A 23,987-nucleotide genomic window follows, 5' to 3' on the forward strand; every position below is an offset into this window, starting at 1 on the left:
GAAACCGCATTTGATCAAATTGGGACTCATCTATGTTTAAAATGAATGTTAACGCCTTCTATTGAGAGGTCAGGGGATGTCAGCCATCCATTTCCTCCTACATATCCCCTCTTACTTCCTCCTGTGTCACTGTGAGCTGCCCCTCCACTAACCTTGCTCTAATCCGTCTTCGTGTCTTTGACCTCTTCTTCATTTCCTCCCGACTTCACTCCCCAGCACCCCGAGGACCTTCTTGCCTATATCAGTCTCTTCCACCTCTTTCCCTGCATCCTTACTGCAGCAAAATGCTCTTTCTTTCCATACAAAATACAAGTTTCTTGCTCCACTCACCCTCCCACCTCCCTCCCAGCAAATTTTCTTTTTTAAATGGGTTATTAGCAAGCTAGGTAGAAGTACACTTCTCATGTTACCACCCACCTTTGCACCATATGTGCTTTATCCATCGATTTATCTCCTCTTCTAACTTCCTATTCACCCCTCTCTCCTAGTGAGGTACTAACCCTGGTTTCTTGACTCTATTCCCCCCTCACCTTCCTTTTTAATTTCATTATTTGATTCATTCATTTGTATTTAATTACATCCCTCCAAGGCACAACACAACATTGAATGGACTTGACTGCTGAAAGGGTCCACACCATGTGGATCCAGAAACACCAGTGATGTAACTGACAGCATCCAGGACCCCTGACTCCTTCAGGCCTCTCAGACTACCAAGCAGGCCCGTCATGGCTCTGGTCCCTCCCCCTGAGGCCACCACTGCTATTGTCGGCACCTGAACAGAGGATACAGAGTAAGTAAGTGGTGCAATATTAACAAGAGGTTTCAGGGCTCCTGGTTCCAGTCTGTTAGTTGCCTCAAAGTCTTTTGGCAATATAGTCTCTTTTAATGCTATTTAAACAGAGCTTTCCCACTGTTACTGTTTTTGTAGCATTTAATTATATTTTTATCTTTGTATTGTCTCAAATTGGTAACTCACAGAATTGCTTTTATCTTTTTTTGTTGTTTCCACCATCCAGATGTTGTGTTTTATTTTTTGGACTGTCAGTCGTCTGTGAAGCATTAAGATCTATGAAAGGTGCTATAAAAATAAAGTGTGATTGATTGATAATGTTTACCATTTTCACCATCTACCTTTGCAATATCAGCATGGTTTTGGCTGATGGGAATATCTTTACTTTGGCAGCTAATACTGGACTTACTGACATGCTATATGATTTGATCCTGTGGGGAACAAAAATGTACCTGCTGTCCTATAACTCCTTTAATTTAACTATGCTGTATGATACAAGACTTGGTATACAATATGCTACACCGTGGTCATTATAAACACATATTACTTAGATTCTCACTAGGTAACCTTTAAGGTGGACCAGGTATTATTCCTCTTGTTTCAGTGACAAGCCACTCCTTCAAAGTTAAAAAAAATAAGTTTTTTGGTGATTTTTTAAAAACAGTTTTACTGATAGCATTACTGGCAAAGTCAATAAGGACAGGACGTAACAACGTGTTGCCCTCTACCTTTTCAGGTTCAGGTGGAGAGCGGAGGCTAAGAAGCTTCTGGCAAGCCTGTGCCACGACAACTCGCCTCTTCTTCAGAAACTCTTTCTCTTGAGGTGGGATGTCAATGTCCAGACGGACTGCAAAAGGTTCCTCCTCCCTGTGGATTTCCAAGAAAAAGCAGGTTAAAAAATCTAAAAACCACGGTTTCACTGACCACTTCTGGTTGACAGTGTGTGGCTGAGCACTCGCAGCACCCAGCTGGATGATCCTGTCCATACATTTGGTCTGGGGCTGTTTTCATGTTTTCATCTAGGCCTCTTAGGTCAAACACTCCTAAAGGTTTAAAATGATATGCCCAATCAGGCGAATATGGGAAATTTGACTCATTTGCATATTCACATGAGTTGAAATATGTCGTGTCGAGAAATACATTTGTGTAAAAGTGTGTCACTTAAGTCTATCATCATTGAGATTCTTCTCCCGTCCTGACGTTGCTGAATCACAAGTAGAGGTCTACAATAGTAGCTCACATTAGTCCAGAGACCACACCAGACTATATGGAGAAACCAGAGACTGTCTTTGGTCCCCCAGAGGTCTACAATAGTAGCTCACATTAGTCCAGAGACCAGACCAGACTATGTGGAGAAACCAGACACTGTCTGTGGTCCCCCAGAGGTCTACGATAGTAGCTCACATTAGTCCAGAGACCAGATCAGACTATGTGGAGGAACCAGAGACTGTCTGAGTGTTCTAGATAGTAGCTCACATTAGTCCAGAGACCAGACCAGACTATGTGGAGGAACCAGAGACTGTCTGAGTGGTCTAGATAGTAGCTCACATTAGTCCAGAGACTAGACCAGACTGTGGAGAAACCAGAGTGTGGTCCAAAAAAACAAGGTCTCTGCTGTATTTATGCCTAGATTACCTAATTTGGAGTGTTGATGGTGCAGCTACAATGTTAGCATAGCCTAGCTGTGGAAAACCAGCTGATGTGGGTCTTGCTAGATCCAGTGGATCCAGCTTGGTGAAACTCACCAAGCACCTCTGGGTGATGTCATGAACTCCAGACATGTAAAAAGCATCAATAGTGTTGATTTCAGCCATGATGGGTGAAACCTGGTTGGTGTCTCTATATGGAGGTAAGCCCCGCCTCCTCTTAGTTAGTGCAAGTAACCCCAAGGTAAAAACTTCACTCATGCTGTGAGAAGCCTTCCCAGTAGAGTGGAGGCTTAATGCCCATGTTTGTGGAATGAGGTGTTCAATAATCACATAAAAGGTGTCAATTTAGGGTGTCCACATACATTTGGTTGTACTGGTTGGTGGAAGGAAGCATCTTACCCTTCATGTGTTTCCATGTGTAAATCCACTGTGTCCTGTGATGAGAAAATGCCAGATTACTATAGTAAATATCATTGATACTACAGCCGTATATAGTACAATTCAACGAGGGGTTATCTCCGGCTGGTCTGAACAAAGGGACTAGTTGACGGAGCTGCACACAAACATCGTACCTGTTCAATAACAAGGGACACTTTGCCTTCACATCTCGCTGGTAGTGGCTGGAGATTTATTTCCACTGGATAGACAGGGGTGTCGTCGGTGGGCTGAAAGACAAAGAGAAAGATGACACGACATGTTATACTTTCATGGAGATTTTGATGAGGGAAAGACATTTGCTATGAAGTCCTTAAAAAGGGAAAACACAACCTTATTTCACCCCCCCCCCCCCATTTCTTTTTTGTTAAAGAGATGAAGTAAACATCCTATATTGATAACGTATATGACATCTCTCTGTCAGACAAGTGAAACTAATAGACTGTTCAAACTCACCGACACTGCGAGTTCTGTCTCTAAGTCTCTGTTGATGTAGAAACTCAGTTTTGAGTTTTTCTTTGCATCAAACGTGTGCTTCTTCTCATAGCCACCCCTCAGTTTCAGCACCTTGTTTGTAAAATCTGGGGAACAAATGTCATGTTATGCTGTGAAAAGTGATGAGTCATAAGTCAACATTATCATTATCCATCCATCCATCCATTGTCTACCGCTTATCCTGTATTCAGGTTCGCGGGGGGGGGGGGGGGGGGGGGGGCTGGAGCCGATCCCAGCTGTCATTGGGCGAAGGCAGGGTACACCCTGGACAGGTCGCCAGTCCATCGCAGGGCCCATTATCATTATAATAAAGTCATTCATTTGCCCTAATGGTAAAACTGATGATTCACTATGGGTTCTTTACAAATGACCTATTTCGCATGACACACATTTGACCTTTTCTTTATAAAATAACATTGATTATTGCAGCACCCATTCGCTGATTTCCCCACATTTATACGACTTCCATTACAATAAATCTTCATGTCTGGGAAGCTGGTCTGAATCCTTGGCCTGATTTCAACCTGACTTAATGAGCTGGACAGTGTGGAGCATACATACGGTCACTGCTTAGCAGCTTGTCGATGTTAATATTTAGTATAGACAATGGAGCGGCCTGCAACACACAAAGAGAGATCAGTTAATCAGAATCAGAAACATGCATAATAAAGTACAGGAGGCCTGCTTGGTAGTCATGCATCTCTGTTATAGGACCCCAATCAAATACACTGCTTAACTCTTGTGTGTGTTTTGTTTCTGCGGTTTAAATCTATTGGATTGTGTGACCTCAGATGAATGGTTCCTGACTAAATCCAGCCATTCATTTTCCTCCATTATTTTCAGCCTCCCTGTTTTAACCTCTGTTCACCGCCATTCATGTTGATTCATGTCGGTGTGTAAAAGAGACTGTAAAGTATCTGGGTTTAAATAATTCCACTAGTTTTCTATCTGAAATGACTGTATAAGTCTAATAAAAGCCAATAAAAATTGGTGCACCGACATCAAATCACGTCTGCGTCCAAAGCGAGAAGCAGGTTCTGGGTTCACTTGTTAATGTCGGCTGCTTCCAGTTTAGGTAAGTGACCCGGGTGGAGCTAGCCGCTAATATCAAGTTCAAGAGAGTCTCATTTCGGTGGACGCCAATGTCAATAACAAGCACACTCTATTTTTACTCTCTACACGATGTTCCCATTGGCTAAAACTTCAAAAGTAGATGGACATGACATGTAGTAACTCCATCTAATTGTCATATAATTATTTAGCTGGAGCCAGTTGAAGGGGAGTACACTTGATTAGGTTGGTACCACCTCCATTCTGCATTCATTCTGTATATATGCTTTTTGCACACCGATGCTGAACTTCATTTTCAGGCTTTGAGCCAACCTGAAGGATGAAGTACTGATGAAAGATGTGTTTATTTAGATGTACATATAGATGTCTTACCACAAGGATGCCATTCGTGTGATAATCGCAAGGGGGTTCTTCACTACGGAAAGAAACACATAACATGTAACCACATCATGTGTACTAGAAGAACTAAAGAATATTATGATAGAGGATGTCAAAGTGAAAAAAGCAGAGTATGTTTACTTCTGAAGCAGCTCAAACGCTACGAGAAGTTCAGCACATGTCTGTAAAAAAAAGGATAACCTTCAACCAAGATCACTTGCATAACAGAATATTACTGAAACAAACAAGAACATGACATACACGTGGGAACCATTTCCCTGGTTTTAGAATAGTCCTTAGTGCATTACAATGCTACAGTGCATTTGTTGAAGAGCGTTTCTTTCTCTATTTCCATGTTGTTTTACCTCAGGATCTATGATGAAGACCTTGGTCATTTTACTCCCTATTGTCAGCTGTCTGACATCAAACAGAAGAGTGGCGATCTGGTCATCCGGCATCAGAGGGTCCTCATCATACATCTTGATCTCTAAAATGTTCTTGGGAAAGAGTAGATTAAATTAGCCTGTGGCAGGTAAATGTAGCAAAAATATCCCCATAATATTACATCGTTATTTGCATATTAATGTATTTGCTACACCAGTGAGGAAAGGTAGAGGGCACAGTGGAGCAGCTTAGTCCCGTCCCTCCTGTAGTCCCCCATGGGAACCAAATTCAATTCCAATTCACAAGGTCCTTATTCTATTTAATCTCAGATTCGATTCAATATTAATTCGTTAGGGATATTTCAGCTACAAAACCAATTTTGCTTGGATATGAAATTGATTATCATAGAACGAATGCTGTATATTTTAATGAAGCCTCTAACCTGGTGCATTATTAAACATATTAATGTTTACATTAAGAACTGACCCCAAAGCAGTAACATGAATGTACTTATTATTAAACATGACCAAACATTCTATCTTATTTGTATCTGTATGGAAGTCAAGTAAGTTCTGTAACTGAACAGGGAACGTAGTGAAAGGACACAATCTGAGCAGCAGCCTGGGATAGAGAGATAGGTTCATTGATGACTCTAAATTGCCCGTAGGTGTGAATGTGAGCGTGAATGGTTGTCTGTCTCTACATGTCGGCCCTGTGATAGACAAGGATAAGCGGTAGACAATGGATGGATGGATGGATGGATTAACCCAGCCCTAGTCAACGGCTAGAGACAAATAATTTTTAATCCTGCTGGATTGCTCCATGGACACCACATATGATAACTTGCCAAATTAAAAGATAATTTTGTAAAGTCCAGAAAGTCTCAGTGTGTCGTAGGTTTGTCGTCTTATCATTTAGTTTAGTGTGAAACCGCTCAGTGAAATACATCTCTCGTCTCACGTACCTCACCAACATGTTAGCTTGTCTTGCTAGCTAGCTAACTTATCTATGTTCCATCACTAATATAACTTTGCTAAGCTGATGACTCTTTTTATCAGCAGGAAGAGAAAGAGGAGAGAGACCTTTTGTTAGTGTGAGTAACGTTACATCCTGGTACCCAACACACAGAGAGACCTGTTGTTATAGTAACATTACATCCTGGTACCCAACACACAGAGAGACCTGTTGTTATAGTAACGTTACATCCTGGTACCCAACACACAGAGATACCTGTTGTTATAGTAACATTACATCCTGGTACCCAACACACAGAGAGACCTGTTGTTATAGTAACGTTACATCCTGGTACCCAACACACAGAGAGACCTGTTGTTATAGTAACGTTACATCCTGGTACCCAACACACAGAGAGACCTGTTGTTACAGTAACGTTACATCCTGGTACCCAAGACACAGAGAGACCTGTTGTTATAGTAACGTTACATCCTGGTACCCAACACACAGAGAGACCTGTTGTTATAGTAACGTTACATCCTGGTACCCAACACACAGAGAGACCTGTTGTTATAGTAACGTTACATCCTGGTACCCAACACACAGAGAGACCTGTTGTTATAGTAACGTTACATCCTGGTACCCAACACACAGAGAGACCTGTTATAGTAACGTTACATCCTGGTACCCAACACACAGAGAGACCTGTTGTTATAGTAACGTTACATCCTGGTACCCAACACACAGAGAGACCTGTTGTTATAGTAACGTTACATCCTGGTACCCAACACACAGAGAGACCTGTTGTTATAGTAACGTTACATCCTGGTACCCAACACACAGAGAGACCTGTTGTTATAGTAACGTTACATCCTGGTACCCAACACACAGAGATACCTGTTGTTATAGTAACGTTACATCCTGGTACCCAACACACAGAGAGACCTGTTATAGTAACGTTACATCCTGGTACCCAACACACAGAGAGACCTGTTATAGTCAAGTTACATCCTGGTACCCAACACACAGAGAGACCTGTTGTTATAGTAACGTTACATCCTGGTACCCAACACACAGAGACCTGTTGTTATAGTAACGTTACATCCTGGTACCCAACACACAGAGAGACCTGTTGTTATAGTAACGTTACATCCTGGTACCCAACACACAGAGAGACCTGTTGTTATAGTAACGTTACATCCTGGTACCCAACACACAGAGAGACCTGTTATAGTAACGTTACATCCTGGTACCCAACACACAGAGAGACCTGTTATAGTAATGTTACATCCTGGTACCCAACACACAGAGAGACCTGTTGTTATAGTAACGTTACATCCTGGTACCCAACACACAGAGAGACCTGTTGTTATAGTAACGTTACATCCTGGTACCCAAGACACAGAGAGACCTGTTGTTACAGTAACGTTACAACCTGGTACCGAACACACAGAGAGACCTGTTGTTATAGTAACGTTACATCCTGGTACCCAACACACAGAGAGACCTGTTGTTACAGTAACGTTACATCCTGGTACCGAACACACACAGAGAGACATCACTTACCTGACTGTGTTTCTTATACTTCAACAGTGTGCAAAATTATCTTTTAAACTGACAAACATCATATGTTTTATCCAAACAGGAACAAAACATTATTTGTCTCTCACCATTGACTACTGGAATTTTTTTCCCCCCAGGAGGGACGGGACTTAGCTGCTCCACTGGGTGAACTGTTTGTTTCCAAAGTGGACTGAACAACAGCAGTCGACCAGACGCTTGTGTTTGATATCGTGCCAATATTGTGCAGACTCACTTTGACACAGTTGGGGACCCTAAAGGTGAACGTTTCGTTCCACTCTGGGTTGTTGTTGTTGGGCACGGATGTAGTACGGTAGGTCATTACCGTTGCCGTGGGGAGAGAGAGGATAATGTAGCAGTCAGATTCTGAAACTGTAACAAAGAGACAGGAACAGACAGAGAAGTGGAAACACACATCAGTTTCTTGTGACATGAACTTCGCTTACGTGAGGAAGTACCGACCAATTGTATCCAATAATATCATGACATCCATCCATCGATCTGCAACAGTCATGGCTGAAATAATCACCATTGGTGCTTTGTACATGTCGTGAAGTCCCAGATACCAAGCTGGATTCGCTGGATCTAAGACACACGTCGTCTGGTTTACCACAGCTGGATGAACCCAGAATAAACTATTTAGCTTTGATTTAATTACAATAACCAGATGAAAAGGATGCTGAAATAACTCCATAATGATGGTGATCAGTAACAAGTTTGAAGTCATGCTTTGTTAGGTCTGTCTGCAAGACCACAAAATAACTACTTTTAAAATGCTTGTTTTCGGAATGGAGTCTGGTTGATGGGTTAGCACCCATCAACCAATATGCTAACATTATAGCTGCTCCATTAACACACCACATAAGGTCATCTAGACCTCTGGGGGACCACAGACAGTCTCTGGTTTCTCCACATAGTCTGGTCTGCTATCTGGACTAATGTGAGCTACTATCTAGACCTCCAGGGGACCACAGACAGTCTCTGGTTCCTCCACATAGTCTGGTCTGGTATCTGGACTAATGTGAGCTACTATCTAGACCTCTGGGGGACCACAGACAGTCTCTGGTTCCTCCACATAGTCTGGTCTGGTCTCTGGACTAATGTAAGCTACTATCGTAGACCTCTGGGGGACCACAGACAGTCTCTGGTTCCTCCACATAGTCTGGTCTGGTCTCTGGACTAATGTGAGCTACTATCGTAGACCTCTGGGGGACCACATACAGTCTCTGGTTTTTCTACATAGTCTGGTCTGGTCTGTGGACTACTATGAGAGGTCTGTGGGGCCACAGACACAGGAGACTACAATTGTTTCCTCCATTTATCAATCAGCAACAAGGGGAATCTCAACGCTGATAGGTACAAGGAGCTGTATAGACCATAACTCACCTCACATACACTACTGAACACCCGATGGCCTGCAGACAGAATAATTACTTAATAACTACATAATAACAATGCACAAGGCCCCTTTGAGTGTCAGCATAAGACCCACTTTTCTTCTTAGTAACTCTTAAGTAAACCTACCATGTCATTCTCAGATGTCAGATAGTTTGCTCTGGGATGGAGGATGTAATATAATAACACAGGGTGGATTGCTCAAACAAACAGTGAGGGAAGTTTGAAAAGCGTTTTCCATACTTATGTTTTACTTGCTGGGCAACCCAGTACGTTACTTACGCCAATCTTTGGAGGGGACCTTTGCTCTCAGTATGGTGACATTCAAGGTCCAGTAGGAGACAGCTTTCTTCTGTTGAATAAAGATACATTTAGATGATAAAAGATATTTTAGATGTCCCTTCTAGTAACCAGGTATTAGTGTGTATGTAGAGATCTCACCACTGACAGGACATCATGGAGGTGACTGACTTCCATCTTTCTAAAACAACAAACAGAAAAAGAAATTACTGCAAATTTATTTCAAGTTTAAATCTTTTCAAATTATATTTAAAAAGCAAAGAAAAGCTACCTTTCCAGCAGCTCAAAGGTCATCCAGAGTTTACCCTTTGACTGTAGAGAAGAGGGAAGAACGTACATGATCATGGAAACAAAATAGTGCTGCACAAGAGATTTATCCAGGTATCCAGCCCCGGGTTCTAGTTAACCAACAAAGACCTTCTGGTTTCCATTGAACAGGGTGTTAACGAACCCAGCAGTGCTGTTGGGGGTGGACTTTATGAACTCCACAGAAAACCACCTGTGACTTTTGTATATGTATCTTAAAGGACATTTTAAACAAACTCATCGGTGCTCATGTGTTTTATTGATTCTTCCTACGTTGGTTAAATTCAGTCAAAGATGGGTAGGAAGTCTGACTCAGTGGTTCGGCCACCAGACGATGCAAGTAAAATGGGGCAAAGGGGTCTCAGGCCCATTCGGGGTCAGCAGTGGTGCTAGACAAGCTTTGTCATCTTTACATTGGTGATCTGTCCAAGAAGTTCCCACCGGAAATGATTACAGTGTACATTTACAGTAAATCACTGGCTACATGACTTTCCCAGTAAGTAACTACAGTACTGTAAGTAAATTACAGCTGTCGTTACACCAGGATATTACTTAGGGTGTGAATATCTTGGCACTTCATGATTCGATTCAGAGTTCAACGATTCGATTCTAAACCGATTATCGCTGCATCTTGATGCAACAATTTTTTGTGTGTACATTTACATGCATGATTTCGAAAAATAGTTATTCAATCTGAGTTTGCTAGTCAATTCCTACTTTTGTGATGATCATTAAAGAAAATCAGCAGGTAAATTACCTTAACTTCCTTAATTACCATGACTTTCTATGAACACAAAGTCCTCCTGTTACAGGCGATGAGCATATCCCTGAGAGAAACAGTATATTGTAGCCTATATACAAATAAAAGCGTTCAATGCAATAATCAATGCAACTTGCATTTCAACACATTATGGGATTATGTATCAGCTGTCATACTAAAACATTGCTACTTTTGGTCATTGATAATAACAAAATAAACAGATTAATTTCTCTTCTCTATGTGTCATGAAAGAAAAAGCTGCTCTCAGTCAAAGAGAAGAACAAGACTTCTCTTAACACAAAATCCTCCCGTTGGGTAATAAGCAGCATATATTCCAGTGCTATGCTACTTAATGCCGCTTACATTTCAACACATTGTACAAAATGTATGGCTTGGAATTCAGCTCTCATACACTCGTACACACCAACAGAAAATAATAACTTTAGAAACACACAGTGTTGTTTATGAGTCTGTTTGAAGGAATGACGACAGGACTTACAGCTAACATTCTTTTTAAATAACATGCACTGTCATGTCGAACCCCCGGCCATTTAGGTGGTATGCAAATGATATTTCAACAACACTCACAGTCTGTAAAACCACACAAAAATTGGAATCCTGTGAAGTGATACTACAGTGTGATAAAACTCTAGTGTATTGTATTTGCAGATGAGCTTGTGTCTCCTTATGTATCTTCTGTGTATAGTGTGAAATTTGATTCAAGCCTGTCAATCAATCCTAAGCCAAAACTAAACTATAACTCATTTGAGAGTCTGATTCTCAGCCTTTCGCACTCAAACTGGTAAACAATGCAGCCAATTCTGTTTGTTATTGTGTATCGTGCTCCTGGTCCATACTCTGAATTCCTATCTGAATTCTCTGAGTTGCTATCAAGTTCAGTCCTTAAATCAGATAAAGTAATCATTGTGGGGGATTTTAATGTCCATGTGGACGTTGTAAATGACAGCCTTAGTGTAGCATTTACTTCCTTAATAGATTCTATTGGCTTCAGTCAGAGTGTACAGAAACCAACTCACTGTCATAGCCACACTCTCGACCTCGTCTTATCTTATGGTGTTGAAATCGAAAACTTAATAATCTTTCCTCAAAATTCTTCTTTATCTGACCATTACTTGATAACCTTTGAATTATTGTTGCTGGACTTCACTCCTCTAGGAAAAAACTACTACTCTCGGTGTCTATCGGATAGAGCAGTAGCTAAGTTAAAGGAAGTAATTCCGCCAGTCTTGAGTTCACTTCCATGTCTTAATGAAACGGAGGACTTTTATGCTAATCTTAGTCCCTCCCAGATTGACTCTCTTATAGATGAATCTGGAAGCCTACTGCGAACGACTCTCGACTCTGTTGCTCCGCTAAAACAGAAAACTATAAAGCATAGGAAGTTAGCTCCCTGGTATAACTCCCAAACTCGTAAATTAAAACAAAAACTGCGTATACTTGAAACCATCTGGTGCTCCACCAAACTAGAAGAATCCCGCCTAGTTTGGCAGGACTGTCTTAAAACGTATAAGAAGGCTCTCCGTAATGCCAGAGCAGCCTTCTACTCATCTTTAATAGAGGAAAATAAAAACAACCCTAGATTTCTTTTCAGTACTGTAGCCAGGCTGACAAAGAGTCACAGCTCTACTGAGCCATGCATTCCTAGAGATCTTAGTAGTAACGACTTTATGAACTTTTTTAATGATAAAATTCTAGCAATCTGCGACAAAATTACTTGCATCTTGCCTTCAATTGGAACCGCGTTACCCTCAAACTCAGGAGTTTTAGAACTAGCATTAAGACCTGATATATATTTAGACTGCTTTTCTCCAATCAACCTAAACCAACTAACGTCAATGATCTCTTCTTCTAAACCTTCAACCTGTCTCCTAGACCCGATACCAACCAGGCTACTGAAAGAAGTCTTACCCTTAGTTAGCGCGTCACTATTAGATATGATCAATGTGTCTTTATTAACAGGCTATGTGCCACAGTCATTTAAAGTAGCTGTAATTAAACCTCTTCTTAAGAAGCCTACTCTAGATCCAGGGGTTTTATCAAACTACAGACCAATATCAAATCTTCCTTTTCTCTCTAAGATCCTTGAGAAAGTAGTCGCCAATCAGATGTGTGACTTTCTCAACAATAACAGTCTACTTGAGGACTTCCAGTCAGGATTTAGAGTACATCATAGCACAGAGACAGCTCTGGTAAAAATTACAAATGACCTTCTTATTGCTTCTGACAAAGGACTGGTTTCTGTACTTGTTCTGCTAGATCTTAGTGCTGCATTTGACACCATTAACCATGAGATTCTAATATGTAGACTGGAAAAATTAATTGGCATCAAAGGAAACGCATTAAGCTGGTTTAAGTCCTATTTATCCAATCAATCTCAGTTTGTGCATGTCAATGAAAAATCCTCCAGGCACACTGAAGTTAAATACGGTGTTCCTCAAGGTTCTGTGCTCCGACCAATTCTTTTCAACTTATATATGCTTCCTTTAAGGCAGGAACACACCGGCCCAACCGTTGGACGTCTGAAGCATTTGGAGAGGCTCGGACGAGGTCGGGAACACATATGTTTGGTGTGTACAGCTGCGTCGGAAGCTTTCGGAGCCGTGCGGACGTTGTCTGATCAGACTGAGCATGCGAAGTCTGAGGAGGTGGGCTGTTGGACGTCTGAGCCATTGGATACTCTGATTGGCGGTGTGCTAGCGAATCAGAGTATCCAATGGCGGTGTGTGGGCGGGGCGGAATTGACGATGGTAAACTCCGTATTACTCGTTCCCTACTGAGACGACGTCTTCGTAAAATAATGAGCCCGAGAGCACACAACGCGAGTGTCACCCTAGCCAGAGTCATCTTTCCAGAAATGCCAAGTATTTAGTCCACAAAGGTCTTCTCGAGTCGAACGAATACTGAACCAAGACTGTGTGTGCATTGTTTTTATCTGCACTCCGTTCCGTCATTTCCTGTTTTCCTGTTTTGGAGTACTGGCACGAGACTAGCGCCACCCGCTGTTTAAGGAGGCTTATTGCATCTCGCGCAAGCGCAGAACGTACACGCTGCTGTGGTGTCGGAAGCACGTCGAAGCGGTGTGTACAACGCAACTTTTCTGCCGAACGGGTCAGACGAGAGGCAACAGAGTGGGCGGAGAGTGGTCGGATAAGGCAGTTGGACGTCTGGGCGGTGTGTAGGGGCCTTAAGGCAACATTATTAGAGGACACTCTATAAACTTCCATTATTATGCTGATGATACTCAGTTATATCTATCGATCAAGCCTGAAGAAACCAATCAGCTAGTTAAACTCCAGGCATGTGTGGATGACATAAAATCCTGGATGACCTGCAATTTCCTGATGTTAAACTCCGATAAAACGGAAGTTATTGTACTTGGGCCTAAACTCCTCCGAAGCTCGCTGTCGGAGGAGTTTAGGCCGACTATTGATATAGCGACTATTGATGGGATTGCCATCGCCTCAAATACTACTGTAAGAAACCTTGGAGTTATCTTTGATCAGGACCTGTCCTTTGACTCGCATATTAAACAAACCACGAGGACAGCCTACTTTCACCTGCGTAACATTACTAAAATTAGGCCAATGCTGTCTCAAAAAGATGCAGAAAAACTTGTCCATGCATTTGTTACCTCAAGGCTGGACTATTGTAATTCTTTATTATCAGGCTGCTCTAATAAATCTCTTAAATCTCTCCAGCTGGTCCAGAATGCTGCAGCTCGTGTTCTGACTAAAACCAGAAGAAGGGATCACATTTCTCCTGTATTAGCTTCTCTGCACTGGCTGCCAGTAAAATCCAGAATAGAATTTAAAATCCTTCTCCTCACTTACAAGGCTCTTAATGGTCAGGCACCATCATATCTTAAAGAGCTCATTAAACCCTACTGTCCTCCTAGAGCACTACGCTCTCAGAATAAAGGGTTACTTGTAGTTCCTAAAGTCTCCAAAATTAGAACAGGGGCCAGAGCTTTCAGCCATCAAGCTCCTCTTCTGTGGAACCGTCTTCCGGTTCTGGTTCGTGAGGCAGACACTGTTCCCACATTTAAGAGTAGGCTTAAAACCTTTCTCTTTGACACCGCTTATAGCTAGGGCTGGCTCAGGTTTGCCCTGAGCCAGCTCTTGGTTAAGCTGCTATAGGCCTAGACTGCTGGGGGATTATAGTGGCACACTGAGCCTCTCTCTCTCTCTCTCTCTCTCTCACGCGCGCGCGCGCTCTCTCTGTGTATGTTCCCCCGGAGTCCCTGTTCTCTCTTGCCTAGCAGGTCTCCCTGGACCGTGGTGGAACCTGGTCCGGACTGCACCAATGTTGTGGTCTTGTTTGCCTCTTACCGCCTGCATTTTTAATTAAAGTAATTGACTAAAATCGGCATCTCTACTGTCACTAACTTGACTACTCCCGGGATCACTCCCGGGAGTCTGGCTATGCTTTCTGGTCCAGCAGAGTCCACTGAGGTCCTGACCGATGCAGACTACTAACTGGCCTGATGCTGGAAACACCACATTGTAGCTCCGCCAGCCCGCTCTGTGACTGCTCAACTACTCCTGCTTTCTGGTCTACGGCGACGTGGTTGGGATGGATCCATCTCGGCGTGGCTGTGCCTGCTGTCATGGACTACTACTGTTGTTACTATTGCTTCTGTTAATACCACCACTACTGTTAATGCTACTACTACCATACTACCAACACCAAATGCAGTTGGAACCCAAGGGCCTGGGCTGCACGAGATAAAAGCCTATTAAGGCAGTTTTTTCTCGCCACTGTCGCTGTAACGCTTGCCTCTGGGTGATGTTGGGAATTTGAAATTGTGTTGACTCTTGAAATTTTGAGCGTATTCTAGTCCTGCTCAATGTGTTAAGTGTCCTGAGATGACTTCTGTTGTGATTTGACACTATAAATAAAATTGAATTGAATTGAATTGAAACTTGATATCAAATACAATACCAGTGAGAGCTGATCTGAAGAACTAAAGAGATGAGAATGGTCTGATAGTAATCTTAGTAATAAGGTCAAATATCTTGGACAGAATGGAGTGAGGATGTCTGTGTTCTGAGCATATTGTACACCACTCTACTGCACACTTGTGGTACTTCAAAGGTTACGTCAAGTAGCTTTTAATTATTCATTTAATATATTTGTATTTCATTTCCCCCTTCCTTTATTTAATAGAAGGTACAAATCAAGACCAGGAATGAAGTAAACAAAGATGAAGAAACAATAAAAACAGCAAAGTTGAAAATGTCAAGCAGCAACAAGACAGAACCTGTAGCAGCCTGCTTGGAAACCTGCATCCAACAACTTATTCACCAACTGGAACTAGTTTTTCATCAAATAATTTGATGTACACAGAATAAAACAAACTATCAGCAACTTTAAAAAAAAACAATCCCAAGTTCTGTGTTTTCTGATATTAATTCTGTGTTTTGAAATTTAAGACCATTCTTTTCATCAAATGTCTAATCATGTGGTTGATGACTAAAAAATAAATAAATAATAATACAACATGAGAAATGTATTGAAGAACCATTCTAGTCTGTTGAACAAGAGAGGTAACTTTTAGACACATTAAAGCTGCATGCTTAGAACAGGCCCTGATTATGTAAATGTGTCTTAAAGTGATACTGTCATGGCAAACGTAACCCTGCAGAAGGCTTTTATGGGACTCGCTCATTTAGGGCTTCTAGGGCTTCTAGGGCTTGTTCGCCGGGCATGTTACAGGAATAGCATTTGGCTGCCAAACTAGGTAAGGTTACTGGGTTACCGGTTGTCTCGCAGCCCCGGCACTGCCCCGGTCCATCACTCGGTCAGCCCATGCTCCGTGCCCTGCTCAGTGTCGGTACGGCAAGTACAGTTCAATTGTTTACGGTTATGTGGACAGACACTATAAAACAATCTCCATGGGTGGAAAGGAAAAGCTTCACCTATGGTTCTAGAACCCGACTCCAGCGAAACACCCTCGCATTGGCACTTTACCCAGGAAACCCAAAGGATTGTGGTCGGATTGTACCACAACCTTCTCCCTGCTGGCCACATAGGGCCCTAGTTTCGTAGACGCTGAAGGGGTGTGTCCGCCTGGACTTTGAAAGTTTCGTGCACCGCGCAGGCTAGCGCAGGCCCGCCTCCCGTCACTCCCACCTGCGAAAGTGGGAAAGAGGGAGGAGGAGAAGGCGGAGTGGGAGACGAGGAGGAGACAAGGCGTGGACTGGGATTAACACAGCCGATCAGATCTTCACCAATCAAATGAGCTCCTCTCCTCACCTTTAATGCGCCAGGTGGGATTCAGTGCAAGTTTCCTCACTTGACAGCCCAATTACAAAAGCAGCGCCGCCGCTCCCATCATGGGCTGTGCGTGCGTGTAGTCATAATAATAATAATGCCGATATTATATCACTATAGAAATTGTAGGCACATTTTAGGCATGTCTATCACAAAACAGGGTCAGGGCGCACAGCAGTAGACATAATAGTGGCGAGAACCCGGTGATTGCACGAGCCGGCCGGGCCATTCATCATCATCATCACCGTCTTCATCATCTGCGCTCCACAGCTGCACCGGATTCCCCGTCCAACACCAGAACGGCAGGACACCGGGACCTCGCGTGTATGGGGTCAGTTCAGCCTCATTAATAATGAATGCACAGAGAAGGATTCATAAATGTATTTTGTGATTTATATATAAATTACTCTCTTCTCACAAATACATTTCGTTTTAAATCAATGTAATATAAATCCATAAATATATGAATTAAAAAAATATTTGCAATTTTCATCAAAAATGTATTTGTATGTTGTTACATTTATATACAAACTGTTAAACTTTAATTTACAAGACGCTTTTCATTTGTGAACTTGTTTGCATTTGTTCGTGAACTGGTCTGTATTTATTTGTGGATTTTTGAGACTCTCCTGACGTGGCTGGATTCACAAATGCAGTTTTTTCAACAAGGAACTCTCTGTAGCCAATCAGATGCCTCCCTCGTTTTCAGCCAATCACATGACTGCATTCCCACGAGGGGTACCTCACCATGGCCAGAGCACAGCTTTTTCTCTGCGCATTTTGCGCATTTGCGTTAGCTAACTAGTTAGCCATAATGCTTTTAGACAACGGATCATAAGCTGACTTACCTGTTGTTAATGCATGCAAAAATAAGTTACAAGCAAACCATAATAACTAATAGGTAAATTGCTTACTACATTGGTTTCAAAGTGCTGACTATAAGAGCTAGCTATTGTTAGCTAGCTAATGGATTTAGCTAGCTTCAAACGTTGGCTAGAGAGAGAATAAAATCACTTTTTAAAATACTTTTTGTTCTTATTTCTTTTACCGAAAAGCAACGCAAAATGCGCAGAGAAAAAGCTTTCTCTGGCCATGGTGAGGTACCCCATTACGCTCAGACCAGCTGCAGCCCCAACTCCAGTTCCAGCTCACGGCAAAATTGCGCGTATCCACGGACAACAGGCTGCCACACGAGACCAGGCACGAGCTGCTGTATTTTTTTTTTAAAGATTTTTTCAGGCATAGACGCATTTCATTAGCAGTGGATAGATATGGAAAACAGGAGAGAGAGAGGGAGATGTTTTGGTCCGAGAGGTCCAAGTTTCAGCTGTGTTAATTCAGTCAGGCTGATTTTCCGTTGCGCGTGCCATCCACCTTTGATCTGACGTTAGATGTGACGCAACAATCTATATAGATATAAATTCACGTGTTGATTCAATTAGTTGCATTAAATAGTGTTTGTTGTGATTATTTATTGCATTTAAATGTACCTGGAACTGTGGAAACCTGCCTGTGAGGTCTTGGTGACATGTGTGCACTGCGTGCCGGTCAGCCAAACTGCCACTCCGCTAGCTGTAATTCGCGTTGCACAAAAAGTAGACCGGGTTGGAGCTGGTGAGCTTTCAGCGCAGTCTCGACGAGGCTTTTTGCCACGAAACTTCCGCTGCACCAAGCTGAATCTGTGACGCCTCCCCCTGCTGCGCCGCCACACCCATCTTGGCGCAGGCGATCCACCAAACTGCCAAACTGACCGTGCGCAAGGCTGCGCTGGTCGAAACTTGCGCTACGCTGGCTCCGCCACCCTACGCCACCCTGCACTGTGCCACGAAACTAGGGCCCATAGACTTTGAAATGCTTCACCGCTAGATCCAGAGCCTCCTCCTCAATGGTAGAATATGTTTGCTGATGTTTGTCCAGCTTCTTTTTGAAATAAGCCACTGGTGGGACGGGGCCATAACTGTTGCAAAATTGGGCACAATGCGGCAATAGAATCCACACATTTCCAAGAGTCACATTAGCTGCGTTCGGGTGCGTGTGACAGGGAAATCCACAATCGCTAGGACTTTTGCCACTCTGTGCAGCACAGCTCCACAACCATTGTGAAGTCCAAGGTAAGTCACCCTACCCTTGCCAAACTCACACTTTGCCAAGTTAACCACTAGGACCAGCCTGCTTGAGAGCTTCAAATAGCTCCCCTAGCTGCCCAAGATGTTCTTCCCAGGTTTCACTAAAGGTCACCACATCATCAATGTAGGTCACTGTGTTCCTCAAACCCCTGGGTAACAGAATTCATTAAGCGCTGAAATGTAGTTTACATGTCCTTTTTCATACCAAAGGACATGACCTTGCATGTTCGGTTAATGGCAATGACCCTTCTGGAAATAACCCTTCAACAAATCCACCTTCGTTTAGTATTTAGCCTGACCAACCTGATCAATACAATCCTCTAGACGAGGAATAGGGAAAGGGTCAGCTTTGGTCACATTATTGGGCTTTCGGTAATCCAAACAAAACCTGTCTGCATCCCTTCCTGGTCAGCTGGCTCAATGACTCCAATCTGCTGCATAGCCTATAGTCTACCTCCTACTGGACTTTGTTCTTTTTATTCAGATGGTAACGATAAGGATGCTGTTTTATCGGGATGGCATCGCCAACATCAACATTGTGCACTGCCCTAGTTCTTCCAGGAACATCACTATATAACATGGGGTACGAGTCAACCACATGTATTAGATCCTGCCTCCCTGACCCTAAGTTTTCCTCAAGCTCAGCACGAGCCTGGGTGTTGTACAACCTGGTGCTCACAATACTATGAGAGGGAGAGGAAATCTCTGGATGACCAGAACTCCACTCTTCCTCCTCAACAAACTCTGGTACTGCGCAGTAAACTGCTACTTCCCAACCCTCATATGTCTTCAATGCATTGACATGGCACAGTCTGGTTTTAGACTTCAGGAGTGCTTAAGATGTAGTTCAAGTCCCCAACCTTCCTCAACACTGTATGGACCAGCAAAACCAGGTCCCAACTAATCACGCGGCCCGTGGACCAACATTAACACAAGGTCACCTGGATCAAAAGTTTGCCTGACCCTTTGCCCCAATTAAGTTCTTCCCTGCGGCCTCACAGGCTGACCGCAGTCTGGCTATAAAAGAAGAGACATAATGTAAGACATCTCCTGGTGATGTTGGTTCCATCACCGGTTCCTTAAACAGGTGCAATGGGCCCCTCACTTCATGTCCAAAGATGAGTTCAAAAGGTCTGAAACCCAGAGACTCAGTGGGAGCATCATGAACAGCAAATAGCAAGAACAGAATGGCCTCATCCCATTCCTAAGGCTGCGCTTCAATAAATGTTCTTATCATGCTCTTTAGTTTGCTGTGAAAGCATCCTATAGCTCCCTGTGACTGCGGGTGCTATGTCGATGAATACCTAGATACTATTTTCAACTCAGCCATAACTACGCGGAACCATAACCGAGCCATTACACCAGCAGTACACAATCAAGCCCAAGTTATGCTTCCACGTCGACACAACGCAAGGGGGCTTGCGGACCCCTTACGTCCTTGCGGACCCCCCTTAAGTCCAACGCAAGGGCCTGACGTGCACCTCCCAAAAATCCTAGACGCGCGTCCAGGCGACGCAACACCAACGCAACACCAACGCAGCGGCATTGGCTGTGATTGGTCCGCTAACTACATCCGCTGGAGACCGCTTTCCGGTTTCCACTCATAAACACCGCCATTTAAACTTTTAATAGGCTACTTTTATTGTTTTCACCTCGTTTTATTGTTTGCACCTTGTCGCTTTTGCACAAAGAAATAAAACACCAAGTTCTGAAAAATTGTGGATGTTTAAAGCCGGAAAGTACACAAATAGGCTATAACGAGGCTAATGACGATATACGTCAAGAGTCTCGGTCGGTCGGTCAGTCTTTACAAAAACATAGCGCCCTTTACCGGTGTGGCATTGAATTGCATTTCGACACGTAAACCCAATGCAGAACCCAAGGTCTCCCAGCAACTGCGTGGCCATTGCATGATCACTAAGCGGAAGCATAACCGAGCCTTTACACACTGGCCGAAATCATTTCCGCTCTTTAAAGGAGTAGGACAGGTCATGTGACCATGAATAAAAATGTTTTCTTATTTTCATGGAGATTGTGTGGCCAAATAGACTTGTTTTGTGTATGGCGAAATTTTTGGAGGACATGGTAAAATGAGTGTGTAAAACAACCTGTAGAGGTTTCATTTGCCAATTAAAATCCTTAAAGGAGTCATCACCAGGAAATCGCAATTTCTCTTGTTAAAACATGCATATCTGTGTTTGACCTCAGTTGAAACTTGCCTGAAAGGCTGGAGTTTGAAAGTGGCGCCGTTTTTTCGCTTCTGCTCTTTTTCCGAACAGGAATAGCACACAAGGGTGTGCATTCCTAAAGCACGAGATTTTGATTCTGCGCCTACGGTGACGTCACCGTGGAGGCTACTTGCATAAGCCCACCCCTCTTTCACCACCCAACCCCCCCCCCCCCCCCCCCGTCCGCTACCTGACGTCCTGCTGTAAACGTGTCTCTTCAACCGTCTCTTGCTCTTCACTCTCCGGTTCGGGTTCCGACTCTGGTTCGTACATAAATGCCTGAATTCCGTAAGGTTCGTCATTTAGTGTGTGCGCCATGACAGGGGGCTGTTTATGTTTTGGAGTCTGCATGCAGGCAAGCCCCCCCGGCTCTGTCCTTCCTGCGGCGAATCAACGCGCGCCTCATTACATATTATACAATGCACATCCGGACCAGTCAAAACCTTGCGCGTAATCTCGCGTGATAAAATCGCGGTACGAAAAAGGGTCAGAACAAGCTCAATGTTTGATTAAAATTTTTTTTTTTTTTCTAATAAGTTTTACGAATTGATCCAAAGCGATCCAAGGGGGGCTGGATACGTATAAAACCAGGTTATGACTCCTTTAATTGTTAAATTGCTGTAAAGGTGGATGCCCAGGGGAGGGGTCTTGGGTTTAAAAGGAGGCCATTTTGGCTTGGTAAAGGCAGTCTGATTATGGCTAGGAGGTAGGAACTCAGACAGAGGGAATTGCGCAGCTTTTTGTACAGTACGTTTGTTATTTTCACTTTTGTAAATATTTGCACTGCTGCATTGTGGAGGTTGGGATAATTAAAATATATATTTCACATATATTTTTTCGACTACGCCATCATTTTTCCGTTTTTGGGGAGTTTAAAGGAGAACCCCGCTACAGTACACTACAGTATCCTACTCTTAAATATTCCATAAAGTAACAATATTAAATATTGAAAATATAAAATATAAAGCTCACGCTAGCTGCATTTGGGCTTGCGTTAGCAGCAGCAGCAGCAACGAGTTTCGTGTGAGCATTGTGTTGATGTGAGGTGGATTGGAGTTGCATGAGGCAGATGTGGATAGAGTCTTTTTTCCTAGGTGTGAATGGTTGTTTGTCTGTATGTCAGCCCTGTGATAGACTGGTTACCTGTCTGTCTCTACATGTCAGCCCTGTGATAGACTGGTGACCTATCTGTCTCTACATGTCAGCCCTGTGATAGACTGGTTACCTGTCCAGGGTGTACCTTGCCTTCGCCCAATGTCAGCTGGGATCGGCTCCACCACCCGACCCTGAATACAGGATCAGCGGTAGACGGATGGATGGCCCTCCTTAATTAGGCCTAACAATGTCACTGCCTACAGTTATGTAAGTATGTTTTTTTCTCTCTTTATGTCAGACAACTTTTAAAAATGTTATTGATGTTGTTTGTATTGATCAAATCTATAGTAATTATCTATAGTATCTCTAGTATTTTCCTGGGTATCGGTATCGACTTTCAAATTCTAGTATTGTGACAACCCTACACCATATGGAAGCTTAAGAGAGAGAAATCAGAGAAAAAAGAAAGAACAGCTCACCAGACAATGAGCACCAAAGAGCAAGATCAGAGATGTTGCTAAAAAAAACTGATGGACATCTTTTTTAACATTTCTGGTCATTTTAACAGCAATTTCAGTAAATATGTATTTGCCAAAAATATACATGAACCCAGTGTAGAAGGGAGTAGTGTTGTTGCGCATACACGTATGAATATGATATTTGCCCAAAATAATCATTCATAAGATTAACATCCTCTGAAATAATAGCAGTATACTAGTTGTTCATAGAATAAGTCAACATAAGCAAAAGAAGAAATGTTATCAATTTTAGGTTATAGATATGCTATTTTAAACGTTCTCTGACTTTAACCCTCCTGTTATCCTTCGGCTCAATTTGACTCCATTCAATGTTTAACGTTTCTAAAACGGAGATTCATCACTCTCCTCTGCAGCTTTCGCCGCCATTAACTTCGCCATTTCCTCCCGGTTAGTGGCCACTTCAGCTCGCATCAGTGCCGTGAACTCGCGAACTGCGGAGATGTCAGAGTGCATCCCGACCACAGCAGACCGAGTGGTGGCGTTGTCCACCCTCACACTGGTCAGCTCAGTGGCGATCTTTCTCATTTTCCGATATAGCATGAAGATTCCACATCCCAAGGCGATCATTCCAGTTGCCATGAACACAAACACGTACATGTGCTCGACGTCCTCCACATCCAGAGCGGCAAGGCAGATGACTCTCCACTTTCCCCAACCATCCATGATGTAGCCGGACAAGAAGGTCCCATCCGGGCACGCAGGTTCACCAGAACTTACCATGGTGGAGGGGTTTTAGCACCTGAATGATCCTAGGAGCTATGTTGTCCGGGGCTTAATGCCCCTGGTAGATTCTCCCAAGGCAAACAGGTCCTAGGTGACAGGTCAGGCTAAGAGCGGTTCCAGTTTACATCGCCCGTAATGGTGTCACCGGGGCCCCACCCTGGAGCCAGGCCCGGGGTTGGGACTCGCAGGCGAGCGCCTGGTGGCCGGGTCTCTGCCCACGAGACCCGGCCGGGCACAGCCCGAAGGAGCAAAGTGGGCCCGCCCTCCAGTAGGCTCACCACCCGCAGGAGGGTTCAGAAGGGGCAGGTGCGGTCCTGGGCGGTTGCCCCAGTGACCCAATCACAGTGACACTAGCCATGGGGACATGGAATGTCACCTTGCTGGGGGGGAAAGAGCCTGAGCTAGTGCTGGAGGTTGAGCGCTACCTGCTAGAGATAGCTGGGCTCATCTCCACGCACAGTCTGGGCTCTGGAGCCCAACTCCT

At 43.5% G+C, this 23,987-nt stretch overlaps 1 protein-coding gene across 8 annotated transcripts in view; it reads right to left on the reverse strand.

Moving 5' to 3' along the window:
- The window catches only part of LOC311021192 (cytosolic phospholipase A2 zeta-like), a 37,786-nt gene that overhangs the window by 7,940 nt on the left and 5,859 nt on the right, over positions 1–23,987 (reverse strand). For 3 of the 8 annotated variants that reach the window (XR_014597989.1, XR_014597990.1, XM_084021619.1), the window contains exons 1-14: positions 16,278–16,356; positions 9,704–9,744; positions 9,574–9,613; positions 9,415–9,484; positions 7,973–8,109; positions 5,184–5,315; positions 4,960–5,000; positions 4,813–4,855; positions 3,931–3,985; positions 3,331–3,455; positions 3,012–3,104; positions 2,839–2,873; positions 1,519–1,657; positions 636–772 (exon numbers count right to left, since the gene is read on the reverse strand). Coding sequence is in view for 6 of the 8 variants with exons in the window: in XM_084021619.1 (XP_083877745.1) it covers positions 636–772; positions 1,519–1,657; positions 2,839–2,873; positions 3,012–3,104; positions 3,331–3,455; positions 3,931–3,985; positions 4,813–4,855; positions 4,960–5,000; positions 5,184–5,315; positions 7,973–8,109; positions 9,415–9,484; positions 9,574–9,613; positions 9,704–9,744; positions 16,278–16,313 (1,124 nt within the window). In the remaining 2 variants the exon portion in view is untranslated. Of the gene's footprint in view, positions 1–635; positions 773–1,518; positions 1,658–2,838; positions 2,874–3,011; positions 3,105–3,330; positions 3,456–3,930; positions 3,986–4,812; positions 4,856–4,959; positions 5,001–5,183; positions 5,316–7,972; positions 8,110–9,414; positions 9,485–9,573; positions 9,614–9,703; positions 9,745–16,277; positions 16,357–23,987 lie in introns of those variants that run through there. The other 5 variants (XM_084021621.1, XM_084021620.1, XM_084021622.1 and 2 more) reach the window with 4 other exon arrangements.

Source organism: Eutrigla gurnardus, assembly GCF_963514095.1.
Source record: "Eutrigla gurnardus genome assembly, chromosome: 11".
Lineage (NCBI taxonomy): Eukaryota > Metazoa > Chordata > Actinopteri > Perciformes > Triglidae > Eutrigla > Eutrigla gurnardus.